This window comes from Aspergillus thermomutatus, assembly GCF_002237265.1.
Source record: "Aspergillus thermomutatus strain HMR AF 39 chromosome Unknown NODE_107, whole genome shotgun sequence".
Classification (NCBI taxonomy): Eukaryota; Fungi; Ascomycota; class Eurotiomycetes; order Eurotiales; family Aspergillaceae; genus Aspergillus; species Aspergillus thermomutatus.
In genome coordinates this window covers 1-15253 of record NW_020798156.1, presented here as the reverse complement: position 1 = coordinate 15253, position 15253 = coordinate 1, and the positions used below count along the sequence as shown (strand labels likewise).

Here is a 15253-nt window from a genome sequence, read left to right as displayed (position 1 = left end):
CTTGAATCTTCTGTCACTATGCTCCAGAACTCGGTACACTGGCGTCGGATGTAGATTAATTCATGCATCATTGCTTGCAACGTGACATCTGAAAGGTTCCCCATACGCAGTATTCGGCTGATGTCCGGCTGAAACCGATGATATTTCTCCACATGCTGTTGTCACTAGGCTGAGAAACATAAACATGGCTGGCTCCTGGTCGCCTATTCGGACCTGGCCTCAACATTGACCTTGAACATAGGCGTTCTTGTCAGTTTACGTAGAGCCAAGTCATGAAGGGGCTGCGCGTTACTGCCCTTGCGGCACTTCTCAGAAGTGCATGGGCCCAAGCAGGCCATTGTTCGGGAACCTTCACTTCCATAACCGCCGCTGATTTTGTTTCCCATCTCCAACCTGGATGGAATCTGGGCAACACTCTTGACGCCGTTCCCAATGAAGGCTCCTGGAACAACGCTCCAGTTCAGGCATCAACGTTTGATACCGTCAAGTCGGCTGGATTCAAGAGTGTTCGACTTCCAGGTGAGCTCGATCCAGTGCCACTGACATCTACTACTGCGGACCTGCTGACAACATTCAGTTACATGGGCATACCACTTCACTGGAAGCTCGCCGGATTGGACCGTGGATCCAGCATGGCTGCAGAGAGTCTCTGACGTTCTGGATATGATTACATCCCGCGGCCTGTACGCGATCGTCAATGTTCACCACGGTGAGATATGCTTCAGTGAGATCGAACTCGTTCTCATAGACTGATTGGGGAATAGACTCGTGGATCTGGGCCGATGTCACTCAGTCGGGAGCCAACCTCACGATGATTGAGGAGAAATTCTATCGACTCTGGTATCAGATTGGCACCAAGTTGGGTTGCAAGTCGAACATGGTTGCCTTCGAGGCGATCAATGAGCCACCTGTCAACACTGCTGAGGACGCTGCCGAGCTCAACAAACTGAATCAGATCTTCCTTCAGGCTATCAATGATGCTGGAGGATTCAACTCCAAGCGAGTTGTCAATCTGGTTGGTGGTGGCGAGGATAGTGTCAAGACCTCGCAGTGGTTCAAGGCTCCTACTGGCTTCTCGAACCCTTACGCCATTCAGTTCCACTACTATAGCCCTTGTAAGTGAGCCCTTTCCTCACCCTACTTGGTCAAAATACTAAATTGATACGCAGATGACTTCATCTTCGGCGCGTGGTGAGAATTCTTGTTCGATTCTTCGGCAATATCCAAAGCTGACACATTTTCAGGGGCAAGACCATCTGGGGCTCGGAGTCTGACAAGGCTACCGTTACCACCGATTTTGAGTTGCTTCGAAACAACTTCACCAATGTGCCCATCGTCCTCGGAGAGTACGACGCATCTCCGACGAACACCGAGACAGCCGCACGCTGGAAGTACAATGACCATCTAGCTCATGTGGCCGCTCAGTACAACATTGCCACCATTGTCTGGGACAATGGCCTCGATCACCTTGACCGGACAACAGGCCAATGGCGCGACCCGACCTCTGTCAAAATCCTTACCAGAACAGAGTCCTCCACCAAGAACAGCCTGCCCGACAGCACCGAAGACGGGTCCGCGACGAGCCAGTGGTCTTCTGCCTATATCTTCCACCAGGTTGGAGCGCCAGTCACGAGCCAGAGCCTCCCATTTATCTTCAACGGCAATACCCTCAAGTCCATCAAGGATTCCAGCGGTACCACCCTGACGCAAGGAAAAGACTACTCCGTCTCCGGCTCCAACATTGTTTTTGCGGCATCATACCTATCAAAGCGCATCTCCTCATCCACTAAGCCTGGAATCATCTCCAACCTCACCCTTACGTTCTCCTCGGGAGCCTCCCCCGTCGTCCAGCTCGTGCAATGGCAGACGCCAGCACTGGGCTCTACATCCGCCGCCGCATCGTCCGTCTCCGGCGACCTCGCCATCCCCATTACATGGGGAGGCATCCCCAAGCCCGCGGCCGTTAAAGCTTTTACCACCAGTGGCAAGTACCTCGTTGATGACTGGACACAGTACCTGGGCCCGTTGCAGCAAGCAAGAACGGTGCGTACCCTTTCTATTCATACAACTTTATAGCCAACCGCTGACTCTCTTCTGCCTCTAGACCTACAACAGCCAGTGGAACTTTGATGCCTCGCATGTCATTTTGACATCTGCGGCTATTGATGCTGTGAAATCTGCTGGTCAGACTGCAGTGTTTACGTTTGAGTTCTATCCTCGTGTCGCTGGTGGTGCGAATACGGTCAACTTCACCGTGACTGTTTAAGAAGACTGGATTGGTCTGGTGTGTGTGTCAATGTGTTGAGCTGTAGTCATTTGTCCTGTTTCGCACATCATGGGATGTAGGTAGGCAGTACAACGAGAGGTGTTTCTGCCAACCTTGATTCGACAGTAGACAAGACGACGAAAAACTCCGGATCATAAATCATTAGTATCATTAAGCTAGTATCAAACCCATTAACATAAGAACGTTCACCGGCAAACACAATCATCATCATCATCAAAGCAGAGTCACTCAATACAGAACCTTCAGCTCCCAAAGCGGAAGGCTAGGATCGAACTTATCCCAGACAATCTTATTCTTCTCATCCAGGTGCGCCCCCTCATCCGTGATCGGGATCGAAGGATGCGTCTCAAGCACCTCCTGATGACTAAACCCCCATTTATCCCTGGGGATCCACAGCGTCGGCGTGCGCGCCCGAATACACGGCTCAAAGTACGCGTTCCGCTCCTCCTCCTCGGAGTATTTGATCTCGACATGGTCCCGACGCACTTTCCGCCGCAGCGCCGCATAATCCCTGTACAGGTTCGGATGGAACCACTTCCAGGCTGCCTCCCAGCGACTCCGGGGATGGTGCAGGAGCGCCTGCGTCTCCTCTTCTTTCGACTGCTGCTCTTCCTCTTCTGTGTCGAGGGTGCGGGGGAGGAAGGTGTAGAGCGGGGCTAGGGCCTCGTTGAGCGACATGTGCGCTAGCACGGTGAGGATGGTGAAGAGGGCCATGATGATTAGGGGGCCGATGGCGCCGCGGATGGCGAAGAGACCGATCATGCAGATGTTGGCGAGGTAGATGCCTGTCAGGAGGTGCTGGAGGGCGCGCGGGTAGACGAGTCCCTTTGTGTCTATTTCGATGTTGTAGACGAAGAGGAAGTTGTAGCGGTAGGCTTGGTAGACGAGGTAGAGGCCTACGAAGGCGAAGCCGAGGATGATGGGGGCGATGCAGGAGTATGTTAGGGCTGGTGGGGGATGGTTAGCGGTGGGTTAGAAGGGTTGCATGCATGGCATGGGAGAGCATGGGAGACGTACCGATGACACCCATGTTTGTGAAGACGGGGAACACGTTCCCCCAGCTGATTCCGCTGAGGGCCGCCCACCGTTGGTATAGGTGGCGTGGGGACCGGTCGAAGAAGGTGCTCATGAATTTGAATACAATGACGCCGGCAACCTGCACCACTGCCATCGAGCTCATTGTCAAGCCCTGGAGCAAGAAGTAAGATATGTAGAAGTTGGTGGCTTTGGGTAGGTTCTCGGCGAGAAGATCTTTGGCCGACAGAGGGTCCTTGATGATCTGGGCTGTTGCGGCAGATGCAGCCGATGTCAGGGTTGTCACAAGGAAGACTTGAACGACCTGGAAGCAAAAGTGCGCGCTCTGCGTGAAGAGCTCTACATGGGCTGTCGATGGGGCACCTGCTCGTCTGGCGAGGACTAGATGGGAGAGTTGTCAGCACTTTTCTGTTCCCTGTTGAATCTTAGACTTGAGGGACATACATCGACAGATAATCGGAACCAATGACATGAGAAGAACTAGAGCTGCGGACGGTAGTAGTCCTGCGATCACTCCTTTCAGCGATGAAGGCAGCTTGTCAATAAAACCCAAGAAAGGTAGAAGGCTGGTGAGGTAGGTGATGTTCGAGATTGCCCCAACAGCGGCGGAGGGGATGGACCAGAAGATAACCAAGGCAGCAATTCCACCCTTGACCGCGAACTTGCGCACAATGCGCTGCCACCAGCTGAGGTTCAGAGCAGACCAGACGACCTCTTTCGGAGAGATACCAATGAAACGTGGCGTCATGTGAAGCGGTTGGTGATGGGAGAGCGTCTGTAGAGCGATCTGCGCATCGGACTGGCTGTTGAACTCGATGAAAAGAGCAGAAAGATTCTGCATCTCCCCGTTCTTATGCTTTTCCTGAAGGTCCTCTACTTCCTTTGATACCTTCACAAGCTCGTCGCGTAACCAGCGGATGGAGTCAACTTTGAGTCCTAACAACTTCACACGGTGGCTCGGTCTGCGAATCTTCTTACGCCAGATATGCGCCCCGCTTTCGCAGTCCAAACACGTGTCCGAGGTGATCACTCCATTCTTGAATGCCTTGAGACGAGCCGAATTTGCTGCTCGAATCAAGTTGGTCTCCGCTTTCTCCAGCCGATAAGCTAATCTGTCCCGTTTGTCAACTTTCTGGATGAGCTCCTTGCAGTCGGATGTGATCCAGATCCTTCGAATGGAATCGCCAAAGACTTGCCGCAGCTTGGGCTCATTCTTGTAGTCTTCTGGCACAGACATGAACAGCACCGTTCGCGATGATATGCGATGGACGTAGGCAGAGGAATTGAGATATGCTTGTCGCAAATTCGCATAGAAGATACTCTCCCGAGTGACCACATAGAAGACAAAGGCTACAGTGTCACAAATTAGTGATTCTGCTTGGAAGAGCTGTCAGACGCACTTACTGAATAAGACACATGCCATGACAGCATGTGCATAGTACCGGGTCGGGTCTTTTACATTGCTAAAGCTGAGTGCGTCTAGCTGAGTATTTCCTGCACCACCAGTGGCGTGAATCGGGATCAGGATAGGCCATGTGATGAGGCAACCAGTAAAGCAAGTAGCACAAAGCACCCTGAGGAATCGCAGAAAGAGGTATCCGTCCATGGAGGAGGAATGTAGAACATGCGCATCAGATATCTTGAGAAAGTGTCCAAACCAGTTGATGAAGCCCGTTGGCAACTGGGGACTTCGTTCACTGCATATGCCTCAGCATACGACGCAAACAACGGCGCTGTAGGAGCGATACATACTGTTGGTGCCAGCATGGCAAGTGAGACCTTGGGGCATACCAGCGAAGCTGCGTGCGTCGACATATCAAGAACAGACCGAACCAAAACGCGGCGATGACCAGTGCGGGTAGGAGTGTGGTCACAAGTGCTGAAAGTGAGGTTGAATCCTTGACACCGAGGCTTTCCATTGCCTCGGAGGTCGTCGAGGACGCATTGCCTCGAGAAGAACCGATGTTAGGGTCATTGTTCGGATCCTGCATTCTGAGTGTCAACACACTGCGTTACGAGGCTCCATCTCGCGATACGCACTAGAAGATTTTGCCGTTCAACCAGGGGACCAGCCCATACTGGGACGGCCATGGTAGGAATCATGACGATCCCTTGTGGTCCTGCAATATGACCGTTATACAAACCAAGGTCAGGGTGTCTCAACGGTCATACGGGGACAGCCTACAGAATCAGGACGGGAAAGCCCAGGGATGTAATCCCCTACATATATCACGGGTCCGACCCGCCCATCAGACAGGCAGACTGTCATGGCGCGTCGGACCTGTCATTCTGCATTTATGGTACAGCGCGCAACGGCCAGACTATGGAGCATGCAGATTTGCCAATAGTGTTCCGACAGTCAAACTTAGTGTGACAGAAATGCCAATGGTGGACCATGCAAAGCCCAGGTGGTCGGGAATGCATTTGGAATGTTTGTCTCCAGAGCTTCTCACAGTTCAAAGGCACTGATGATCCGTCGATCATGGCTCAGAAAGTTTGAGGAAGGTGTTGTTACTTCGCTACAGTACAATGGCCATTCGCGATTTCGTCCATGTCGATCAAAGATGTGTATTGAGCCGGCTCTATTTGGTTGCTCAAAATGGCAGTGTGCGTGATCACGGACTTGTGTTCCCGTCGCGTGTTGATCGGTGGAGAGGAACTAGTAGTAGCAGTACTAGTAGCAGTATTAGTGGCCCCTTAGAGATCGGTGGCTTCGCATCCAATTGGACAATGAAGTTGCTGATCAATCTGCCAATTCCTCATTGGGGCATGTTCGCGGTCTCTTGAGACTTAACTCCCTTGAATCTTGATCTCTTCGCTTGAAGAAGTAGATAGCTGGTTTTCTGAAGGATTCCGCTCCAGACTTTGGAGGAGCTAGGCACCTCCGTGGTACTGTGGTATATTTATCTGGGAACAGAATTTCAATAGTTCCATGTTGATCAAATGGAAATTTCCGTCCAAGCACACAGACAATACTCGCTGGGAAGATGAGCTCGAGGTTCTTATCTCGTGGTGTCACAAACAAGGGTGCGATGAATGGCGGGACTCAAGGCTAGATCTGCAAGCCTATTGATTCCCCGGCCATCTCAGTGACTGTCACATTCGTAATTGACTGGCGACTAGACGGCTTTTCGAGATGACAAGGCATGCAAGCTGCGTACTGCAATATGTACAAGCATACGGTATTGCATCCTCAGTTGATTTGTTGGAGCCTGGAGAAGCAGTACTCTCGAGTCTCTCACAGTGGAAACATTCTCTGATTCGATAAAAATTGGCTGACAGTCGCTGATGCCAGCGAGTCACCCAAGTAAGGGGTGAGTGCTCGTCCAAGTATGGCGCTCAAATCTTGAATGGATGACCTGTTTTCATTCCATTCCAATCCATACTCGATCTCTCGGAGCCGATGATTGATTTGTCCTAAGGCAAGAGTGGGAACTCGAAAGAGATTACCAGGAGCTTCAAGGTCGGCGTTCATTGCAAGAAACCTCGCCTACCCTGCTGCACAATCCGCTTCTTCGTGCAACTTTAGCTGCATGGTGCGTTAAGTAGTTTGCTAGTGTCTGATGACAACCGGATGTATCAAATGTCTTTATCCTTGACGAGTGACGAGATCAAACAAGAACCAAGTCAACTCATCCATTGTCCTCGCGAACAATTGATTGGCTATCCGTGGCAAAGGTGGCTTTGAGATCGCCCTGTGTGTACTTCGTAAGTGAAGCGGTAGGAGTGGAAATTGCAGATCTGATCTGAGCGTCAACCACTCTGGCTCAACCTATCATGACCACGGGAAAATAGATAATGGATCTCGAGACAGAAGGGGTCTCCTGGTTTCTGAGTAGACGTATGTCATGGGTTGTCCGCCCAATTGTGAATGACTTTTGGAGGTACCATGAAAACTCTGGGGCGTCAATGTAATAGTCAAGATTTATAGCCCGGTTATCGCATGATGTACGCTCAATGGCAAGATACAGTGACCATTGCTATGTTCTTGTCAAAGTGATATCGCCAGTCATACTCTGTGTCTAGAGCGAATATATGTAGCTCCGTGGGTAGTGAGCTATATCCTCTAAAGACTTGTTGGTTACACCCTCAAATCGCTGACTGAATGGTGACCCTTTTGCAAGTTTTATAACTGTCTTATGAGCAAGATATGCACTCTCATAACATAATCTTCGAACGACTTGGATTATTTTCCTACAAGATTAACATCTCACCATCAGCATGGAGATTGAGCGGTGAGAGGCGGCAGTATAGTTGACAGGTTCGGAGAATGTCGATCTGCTTTCATACCACCACAGCTTGGTTCGCACACGAATCGATGCTCAAGCATGTCATTTCCAGAGATGGGCGACGAAAAGCGGTCCCGGCTCATCGATGGTAGTCATGGTCCCGCACGAGTTGTATCACGAGAGTCAAAGCAGCCATTCCCTCCTCTCCCTGCAGATGAATTTGCGACAACAATGCGCGATGTGCAAAACGACAGCTACCAAGGGGTGGACGACCCAGACATGCTTTCGCCTACAACCGACGATCTTGCAGAGGAGGAAGATGCAGATTTTCAGTCCAACTATTCTCTAGACAATCAGTCACTCTCAGACGCCTCGACGGAATCAGATGAGGAATCTCCCGAAGATGGCCGTCACCCGTTTCGAAGGTCTTCGAGTTCTTTGCACGGGCCTAATGCTTTCGCTCCTCCATTCTATAACAGACCTCCCACCCCCCTACCGCCGTCTCCCTCGTTGACCTCGCTTCTTCGTCCCCCTTTCTCGACTACTACTTCCCGGCCGACTACCCCTGATAGCTCGGACGTGGAAACACCGAATGATACTGAGGCGGCTGTCGCGAAATCCGCCCGTCGTGCAACGACCGTCCCACGCGCCAGCCCGAAAGTCCCGACCTATGAGTATTACGGCTTTGTCTTATACCTGGCTTCATCGCTGGCCTTCCGTGAGTCGAACCCGATGCGCTGCAGAAACTGATCACCATCCTAACATGTTTATCAATAGTAATCTATATACTCTGGTCCTACCTACCGTCCCCATTCCTGCATCAGCTCGGTATCTACTACTACCCAAATCGGTGGTGGTCGCTCGCTATCCCCGCATGGCTGGTCATGCTGATCATCTACATCTATGTCGCTCTGGCATCCTATAACACGGGTTATCTGACCCTACCGATGAATAGTATCGAGAATATCGTGGACGAAGTCGCCAATGTAGCTGTGATTGATGGCAAGGGCCGACGACGACCCGGCGGTGCTGCCAAGATGAAGCCTGGCGCGACATCGTATCAGATAATGGGACCGCAGAATCGCAAAGTCAACTGGAAAGACATTTGGTCCGAGGGCACTGATGCCGTCATGGACGTGCCTGTGGGAGGTGTCTGCGAGGTATTGTATGGACAGGAAAGAGACGATGGTGAATTGTGTGACGGTCACGCTGGGTTTGCAACTGGCACAGCAGAGACGTAGCGTCATTCAATTGCCGAGTATAGCTTATCAACCCGGTCCTCATGCTTATCTGCCAAAGCCTAACCCACAATAGCTGCGTCTGTGACCTATTGAGCCAATCAAAAGGCGCCAAGAGCAAAGTCGCACCCCTTATCATCACGTGATGTGGCGTTAGGCTTCCTTCAGACTCGTATCGGCAATCGCGTCAGCTGTTAACCAAAATTGCAAAAGTTGACAATCTGGTGGAACTCTTCCGTTGCCTTGCTTCTTCTCGGTATCTATCGCTAATCAACCGTTATGGAAGCCGAAAGACCTTCAACGCCGCCCGCAAAATCGGGCGCTGACAAGCCCGGCGAGCTCCCAAGGGGTCCGCTCACACCCGAACAGTTGTGGAGGATTGTAGGTGACTCGCTAAAGAGCCATGCTCGCTGCATTGTTGGCCTAACGTTTCATTTGTAGGAGGTCAATCGCATGAAAGCCAAGGCGATTCGTGAGCAACGAGAGGCCGAGGAAGCCCAAAAACGAGCTGCAACACCCAGCAGTTTGAGCAGCGTCAAAGGGGTAAAGCGAACATACTCTTCTATGACAGCGTCAGAGACACCTGCGACATTACGAGATGCGTCGGCGAACCGCCCTCTTGACGCGATCAAGCCCGCCCGCAATTTCACCAAGTATGTGGAGTATGACTTTAGCAAGATGACCGACACGAAAGGAGGTTTCTTAACTCAAGAGGATGATCCATACAACAAGGCGTTGAATGTCCGAGGTGGGAATGAGGAGCAGAAACCTGCGCATATGACGCAGAAAGAATGGGAACGACAGCAACTGCTCAACTCTCTTCGCCGAGACCGAGCAGGGCCATTCGAACCCGGGCTGAGCGTGCTAGAGGATAAAAGCAAGCAGAAAACGTGCCGCGAATGTGGAAGTCTTGAGATCGACTGGAAGTGGGAGGAGCTACTCCGATGTTGTATATGCCATGCTTGTAAGGAGAAGTACCCGGAGAAGTACAGTCTTCTGACGAAGACGGAAGCAAAGGAAGATTATCTGTTGACCGATCGTGAGTCTATCCCCGAACTTGTTTCTATCAAAGGCGAAATCACTAACGCCGCGCTTCTCGCAGCCGAACTCCGCGACGAAGAGCTTTTACCACACCTGGAGCGACCGAACCCTCATAAGTCGACTTGGAACAACATGATGCTCTATCTACGATATCAAGTCGAAGAATACGCGTTCTCTCCAAAGAAATGGGGTTCTGCTGAAGCGTTGGATGCTGAATTCGAACGACGAGAGAATGAGAAGAAGCGGCGGCGGGAGGCGAAATTCAAGACCAAGCTGCAAGATCTCAAGAAGCGCACCAGAGTCGAAGCATACCGACGTAATCGTCAAGGTGCTGCCGGAGGGAATTTTGGCGATGATCTGGGGAAAGGTGGTCGACATGTACATCAATGGGGCCGATCTGTGGAGGATCCTGAGACAGGCATAGGGATCAAGAAGTGTGTTGACTGTGGCATGGAGATTGAGGAACTGGAATTATAATGCTTCAGCAGATAGCTTCCATCATGAGAATAATGATTTACAACGAAGTCACAATGACAGATCGAGCCTTTGCAATGGTCCACGGTCTTCTCACACTAATGACGGTCTTCCGAGTTCAGCAACCACATGGTAGTCGAGCTGCTGCCACGCTTGCCTCACATCATTAACTACCTACCTAGTCAAAGAACACTGTTGGGATGATCTGACAGGCTTCGTAGACGGGAGACCTTTGACAGACAATCATTGGCGGCATCGCTGGATCTGCCCCGTGCACTGAGACTCAGCGATAACCTGGCACATGTCATACTGGAGCTATGACACTTCATAAAAAGTCTCGCAGCGTCGTTAGCGAATAATCCGAACTCTCTCGACAGATAACTCCAATCAAATGTATGCCTATAGTCAATGTTAGACGAGGTTGGGAGCCAAACAACCCCAGCGCTAAAGGCGGTTAGACGGCCGAGTTGTGCGTCTACGGGAGCCAACAAAAGCCCAGCAGCGGCGGTGCGGTGACTTTCCCCGACCTCAGCGAGGAGAACCTAACGCGCGCCAGCTGCCAGTCCAGCCACTACACCATACAGCGACCGTCCTCGTTTCTCGTTTCGGTGATCGATACCCTTCCGTCGTTGGAGTCATAATAACTATTGCTCTCCACCCGGTGCTGACACGGCCTGGGACCTTGTTTCCTGCCGTTGTCACCCGTTGAGATTGGGGGTTGCTTACATCAACAAACTTTCAGGATTGCGGCCACGAAAGCTCTCCACACTCGGCGTCATTTCTTGTCACCACCGGGGACGCAGAAGTTCGAACAGCTCTGCTGCTTGTCCTTAGCCTACCTGGATTCTGTCGCTTGTTGATCTCGCATGGCTTGGCAGTCTCCCTCGGCCATGGCTGGGGGTGGAGGGTACATGGGGCCTGGGGGTGATAGGTCTTCGAATGGCGGACAGCCCCATGGGACGGAGTATACGCTGCAAGGTGGGTACAGGGATACTCTGGCCTTAGAATTGGTGATTCTCGAAGCTAACCATTCCTCCCTCTCGGATAGGTGTGATGCGCTTCCTGCAGACGGAATGGCATCGGCACGAGCGCGATCGCAATGCCTGGGAAATAGAGCGCGCGGAGATGCGATCCCGGATCGGCAGGTTAGAAGGTGATGTACGAACGAGCAAGCGACTGCACGAGTCATTGGGCAAGCATGTGAGGCTGCTGGAGGCTGCTCTAAAGAAAGAGCGCGAGAAGGTGAAGAAGCTGAGCAACAATGAACCGATCGAGGATACGAGAGACTCCAAGGAGATTGCCCGGGAGAGCATCAACGCATTGAAGTGTACGATAGTAATTTGCAAAATCACCGGGTGCTAGTGGATTGCTGACTTGTCTGCAGCGCAACGGTCTAAATCCCAGGCCGATCTCATCACCGATGTTGACACCGAAACCCAACCTGGCGTTCGACAGGAGAACGAACGGGAGAAGTCGCGTCTTTACCTGTCAAAATGCTCGCAGGAGATTGCATTTCATGTCATCCCTACGTCGCATCCTGCTCCCGACCTGAATGACCTGGAACTCTCGAACCATATCTATGCCAACCACAACATGCCCCAGCAGAGTATAGAGGAAGCCTATCTTCAGCAGCAGCGCCAAAAGCAGCAGCAACAGCAACAGCAGGCAAATCATATGATGGCACGCGAGGTAGCACTACAAAATCACCAGCCCATCGTGACCCATTATTCCGACAATTCCAACTTATCTCGCGCTCCCAATCAGTTCCTCCCCCCTGCGACGCGAGATATCATGGACAAAAGACCGCTGGAGCCACAACAGACCCCCGCTACTGCTATTGACAGCAGAAAGCAGGCGTTTGAGGCAGGCTTATTGGATGAGCGCGCTGGTCCTGCGAAGCAACAGTACGATAACGCACAGACAGTGGCTAAGGAGGAGGTCCAATCCCAGCAGTCGGAAGATCAATTACAAGATACGGACGGGTGGAACTTTGATGAAACTCCAGCTCAGGAGTTTCGGACTGCCCAGATCCCACCTCACCGGCCAGACGTGGATGCCTTTCCCAACGCGAACTTCGCCGGGTCAAAGTCCCCCTCACGGGGTGGATCTGTATCGCATCGAAGGAAGAGTTCTGGCTCCAAACGTAAGAGCGAAGGTGCCCTTGACGTCGGCGCGGGAGCGACACAGAAACAGGATTCTATTTTTAAAGTCCGATTCGCTCTCCGCGGCCACCTGGACGTCATCCGCTCAGTAATCTTCACTGGGGGTGGTAGCCCCTCCGAACCCGAGATCTGCACGTGCAGCGATGATGGGACGATCAAAAGATGGATCATACCGGCATCGTACGGGGCCTATGGATCTCACGGAGGGAACTCAAGCAACGATCTGGATATAACGAGTTGCTTCACCCATCGGGGTCATGTTGGAGCAGTAACCGCACTGGCTGCGTGCTCCCCATCCCAGAATTTCTCAAATGGTGGTCGTGCTCTAGGTGATGGATGGGTATTTTCCGGTGGACAGGATGCCAGCGTGCGCGTCTGGGAACGCGGACGGATCGATCCCAAGGCCACACTCGACGGTCATACAGATGCCGTTTGGGGCCTTTGCGTACTTCCTGGCACTGCTGGTACTGTGTTTGGAGATTCATCTAGTCACTACGGAGGACCAGATCGAATCTTGCTGGCGTCGGGAGCTGCAGACGGGCGGATATTGATCTGGGCCGTCAGTGCACCCCCCCAGCTATCATCACCACAAGCCGGTTCCAGGCGCGCTGGTGGAAGTCGGCGGGCTAACTCGATATCATCTGGATCTAATTTCCCATCTTCGCCTCAACCTAGCACCGCAACCACTACACCTTTCCACTATACTCTCGTTCATCATATTCTCCGGACCGACTCCCCATCACCAACTTGTATCAGCCCTCTGTCTCTTGCAGGTGTCAATTTCGTTGTTTCATACACAGATGCTTCGATCCTTGTATATGACACGAGAACGGGCGAGGAGATTGTGGGCATGGCGAGCTTGGAAACCTACGATGGCACTCCCTCGACGGGGGTCAACTCTGTCGTTGCAACCACTATCGGCTTTGATGGTTCTGCGGGTCTCGATCCTAGTCGGACGTTGGCTGATGAAGAAGTTGTGCACGGAGCTACAGGTTCCAGTGCCGTGGAGGGGGTTATCATAAGTGGATACGAAGACCGATACATCCGTCTCTTCGACGCCAATAGCGGTACGTACTCTGCAATTCATGACTGTAAGAACGAAGCCACTGACATTTTCCGTCATTTTGCAGGCCAATGCACATACACGATGCTTGCCCACCCTGCAGCTATTGCTGCACTTTCCTTGTCTCCTGATGGACGTGAACTAGTGTCCGCCGGTCATGACGCCAGCTTACGGTTCTGGAACCTTGAGAAACGCAGCTGCACCCAAGAGATTACAAGTCACCGGTTGATGCGTGGTGAGGGTGTGTGTGCCGTCACCTGGAGCCGCGACGGCCGCTGGGTCGTCAGTGGTGGCGGAGATGGAGTTGTCAAGGTCTTCTCAAGATAACGACGGATTCTGCCTGTCTATGCATGAAGTCTGATATTGTCCGCCGACAATTCGTTAGGCTACTCTTCTGAATGAGCGCTTGGTCAGTTTTTGAGCATTTGCAGTGGTGTCAAATTACCTGGCATTTGTTCCTTTCTAGTCTTGTGGTTATAGCTCCCTTGTCATTTTCGTTCTTTCGCCATCATACTTGCATGCATGAACTTTCCTGTCGAAATGACCATTTTGGCATTCCACCTCCAGGTTGCGGCTGTTCCTCTTTCCCCCTCTCCATGTGGAAGCTTTTGATGATTTGGTATTGATGGTGTTATATTATCACGACGTTCAAACTCGACAGCTTGCAGCTGGGCTTCGATTCATGCTCACCTCCATTTTCCCCATACCTGATCCTTGGTCACTTGGCCTCGAGATACGGTGTGAGATGGGACTCGGTAATAATCCTACCCTGTCTCCATTTCGCAATTTCGAATTCTCACATTTTCCAGAAAGGCATGCTTAAGTATGCCTTTCATTTGGCTTCTATGCGTATATGTTTGTGTATAACAATTAATTCCTATACCAATTCCTCGGCTTCTGTTCCTTGAAATTAGCATCAAAATTTAGCACATTGAATAGAATTGATTCCTGTATTGACCTTGTGCTTCATGCAGCGTCTGCACTACAAGGCACCGCTGATAGTATACTTTCATGGAGAGCACTGTCACACTTTCGATCTCAATCCGGAGTCAGTGGCACTCCGAGGAAGCACAGAACAGATTCCACAATCGCGCTCAAGGAAATATATCATTGAAAGGCTATCTACAGTAACACCAATAATTCTAGCTCGACCTCCACGCCTCCTGGAAAAGCACCCTTAACTTATTCGCCTCATCATAATCCTTCAGCCTCTGCTCCAAAAAGCCTTGCAAATCATCCCAGAAAGCCTCCGTCGCCACAACACTCTCCCCACTAGGCCCAACAGCAGGCTTGGGGGGCGCATAACTCTCCACCTGCTCAGCACCTGCCCCCTCACCCTCACCCGCACTCTGAGCAACCTGCGCCCCGCCCATGATCATAACGCCGAACTCGACCTCCTTCCCGCCAGATAGCATCTCCGGCTCATCGGCAAGCACTTCCGCGATGGTCTTCCCCGTCACCGGTTTGCGCTTGTACAGGATCTTGATCTTGTCGAGGGAGACCTTGTTGCCCTGGGCGTCTGTCACGCGCTCGCGGACGGCGTCCTTGAGATCCTGCACGGAGGTCGTCGAGAGGGCGGTGTTGGGGAGGGAGAATTCGAGGGACGGGTTGCGGGCTGATTTCAGGTGCACTGTTATGGATTTCGAGGAGCCCGGGGCGAGGGGCTGTTTGGTCTTCTTGGGCATTTCGGGGTGGGGTGCGTGGAGGCGGGGGAGGGTATACTG

The 15253-nt window shown here is 52.0% G+C and overlaps 6 protein-coding genes across 6 annotated transcripts; 4 read left to right on the top strand and 2 right to left on the bottom strand.

Moving 5' to 3' along the window:
• Positions 1-272: 272 nt before the first annotated feature.
• Positions 273-2266, top strand: CDV56_102113 (putative extracellular endoglucanase; the record flags this gene model as incomplete). The annotated part of the gene is made up of 6 exons (XM_026755732.1): positions 273-519; positions 578-709; positions 765-1115; positions 1170-1191; positions 1245-2043; positions 2105-2266. The coding sequence occupies 6 exons, from the start codon at positions 273-275 to the stop codon at positions 2264-2266; spliced, it is 1713 nt and encodes a 570-aa protein (XP_026614018.1).
• Positions 2267-2515: 249 nt separating this feature from the next.
• On the bottom strand, positions 2516-5425 carry CDV56_101681 (putative DUF221 domain protein; the record flags this gene model as incomplete). Its single annotated transcript, XM_026755300.1, has 6 exons — positions 2516-3234; positions 3305-3703; positions 3767-4672; positions 4727-5019; positions 5075-5307; positions 5363-5425. 6 exons carry the CDS (start codon positions 5423-5425, stop codon positions 2516-2518), a joined length of 2613 nt encoding a protein of 870 aa, XP_026614017.1.
• A 2240-nt stretch (positions 5426-7665) lies between these two features.
• Positions 7666-8792, top strand: CDV56_101184 (uncharacterized protein; the record flags this gene model as incomplete). Its single annotated transcript, XM_026754803.1, has 2 exons — positions 7666-8269; positions 8329-8792. 2 exons carry the CDS (start codon positions 7666-7668, stop codon positions 8790-8792), a joined length of 1068 nt encoding a protein of 355 aa, XP_026614016.1.
• Positions 8793-9068: 276 nt separating this feature from the next.
• On the top strand, positions 9069-10307 carry rad14 (DNA repair protein RAD14; the record flags this gene model as incomplete). The annotated part of the gene is made up of 2 exons (XM_026754572.1): positions 9069-9170; positions 9231-10307. The coding sequence occupies 2 exons, from the start codon at positions 9069-9071 to the stop codon at positions 10305-10307; spliced, it is 1179 nt and encodes a 392-aa protein (XP_026614015.1).
• Positions 10308-11170: 863 nt separating this feature from the next.
• Positions 11171-13856, top strand: CDV56_100405 (cell differentiation and development protein Fsr1; the record flags this gene model as incomplete). The annotated part of the gene is made up of 4 exons (XM_026754024.1): positions 11171-11282; positions 11353-11631; positions 11689-13533; positions 13597-13856. The coding sequence occupies 4 exons, from the start codon at positions 11171-11173 to the stop codon at positions 13854-13856; spliced, it is 2496 nt and encodes an 831-aa protein (XP_026614014.1).
• An 815-nt stretch (positions 13857-14671) lies between these two features.
• CDV56_100020 (uncharacterized protein) lies at positions 14672-15214 on the bottom strand (the record flags this gene model as incomplete). The annotated part of the gene is made up of 1 exon (XM_026753639.1): positions 14672-15214. One exon carries the CDS (start codon positions 15212-15214, stop codon positions 14672-14674), a length of 543 nt encoding a protein of 180 aa, XP_026614013.1.
• Between the last annotated feature and the right edge of the window lie 39 nt (positions 15215-15253).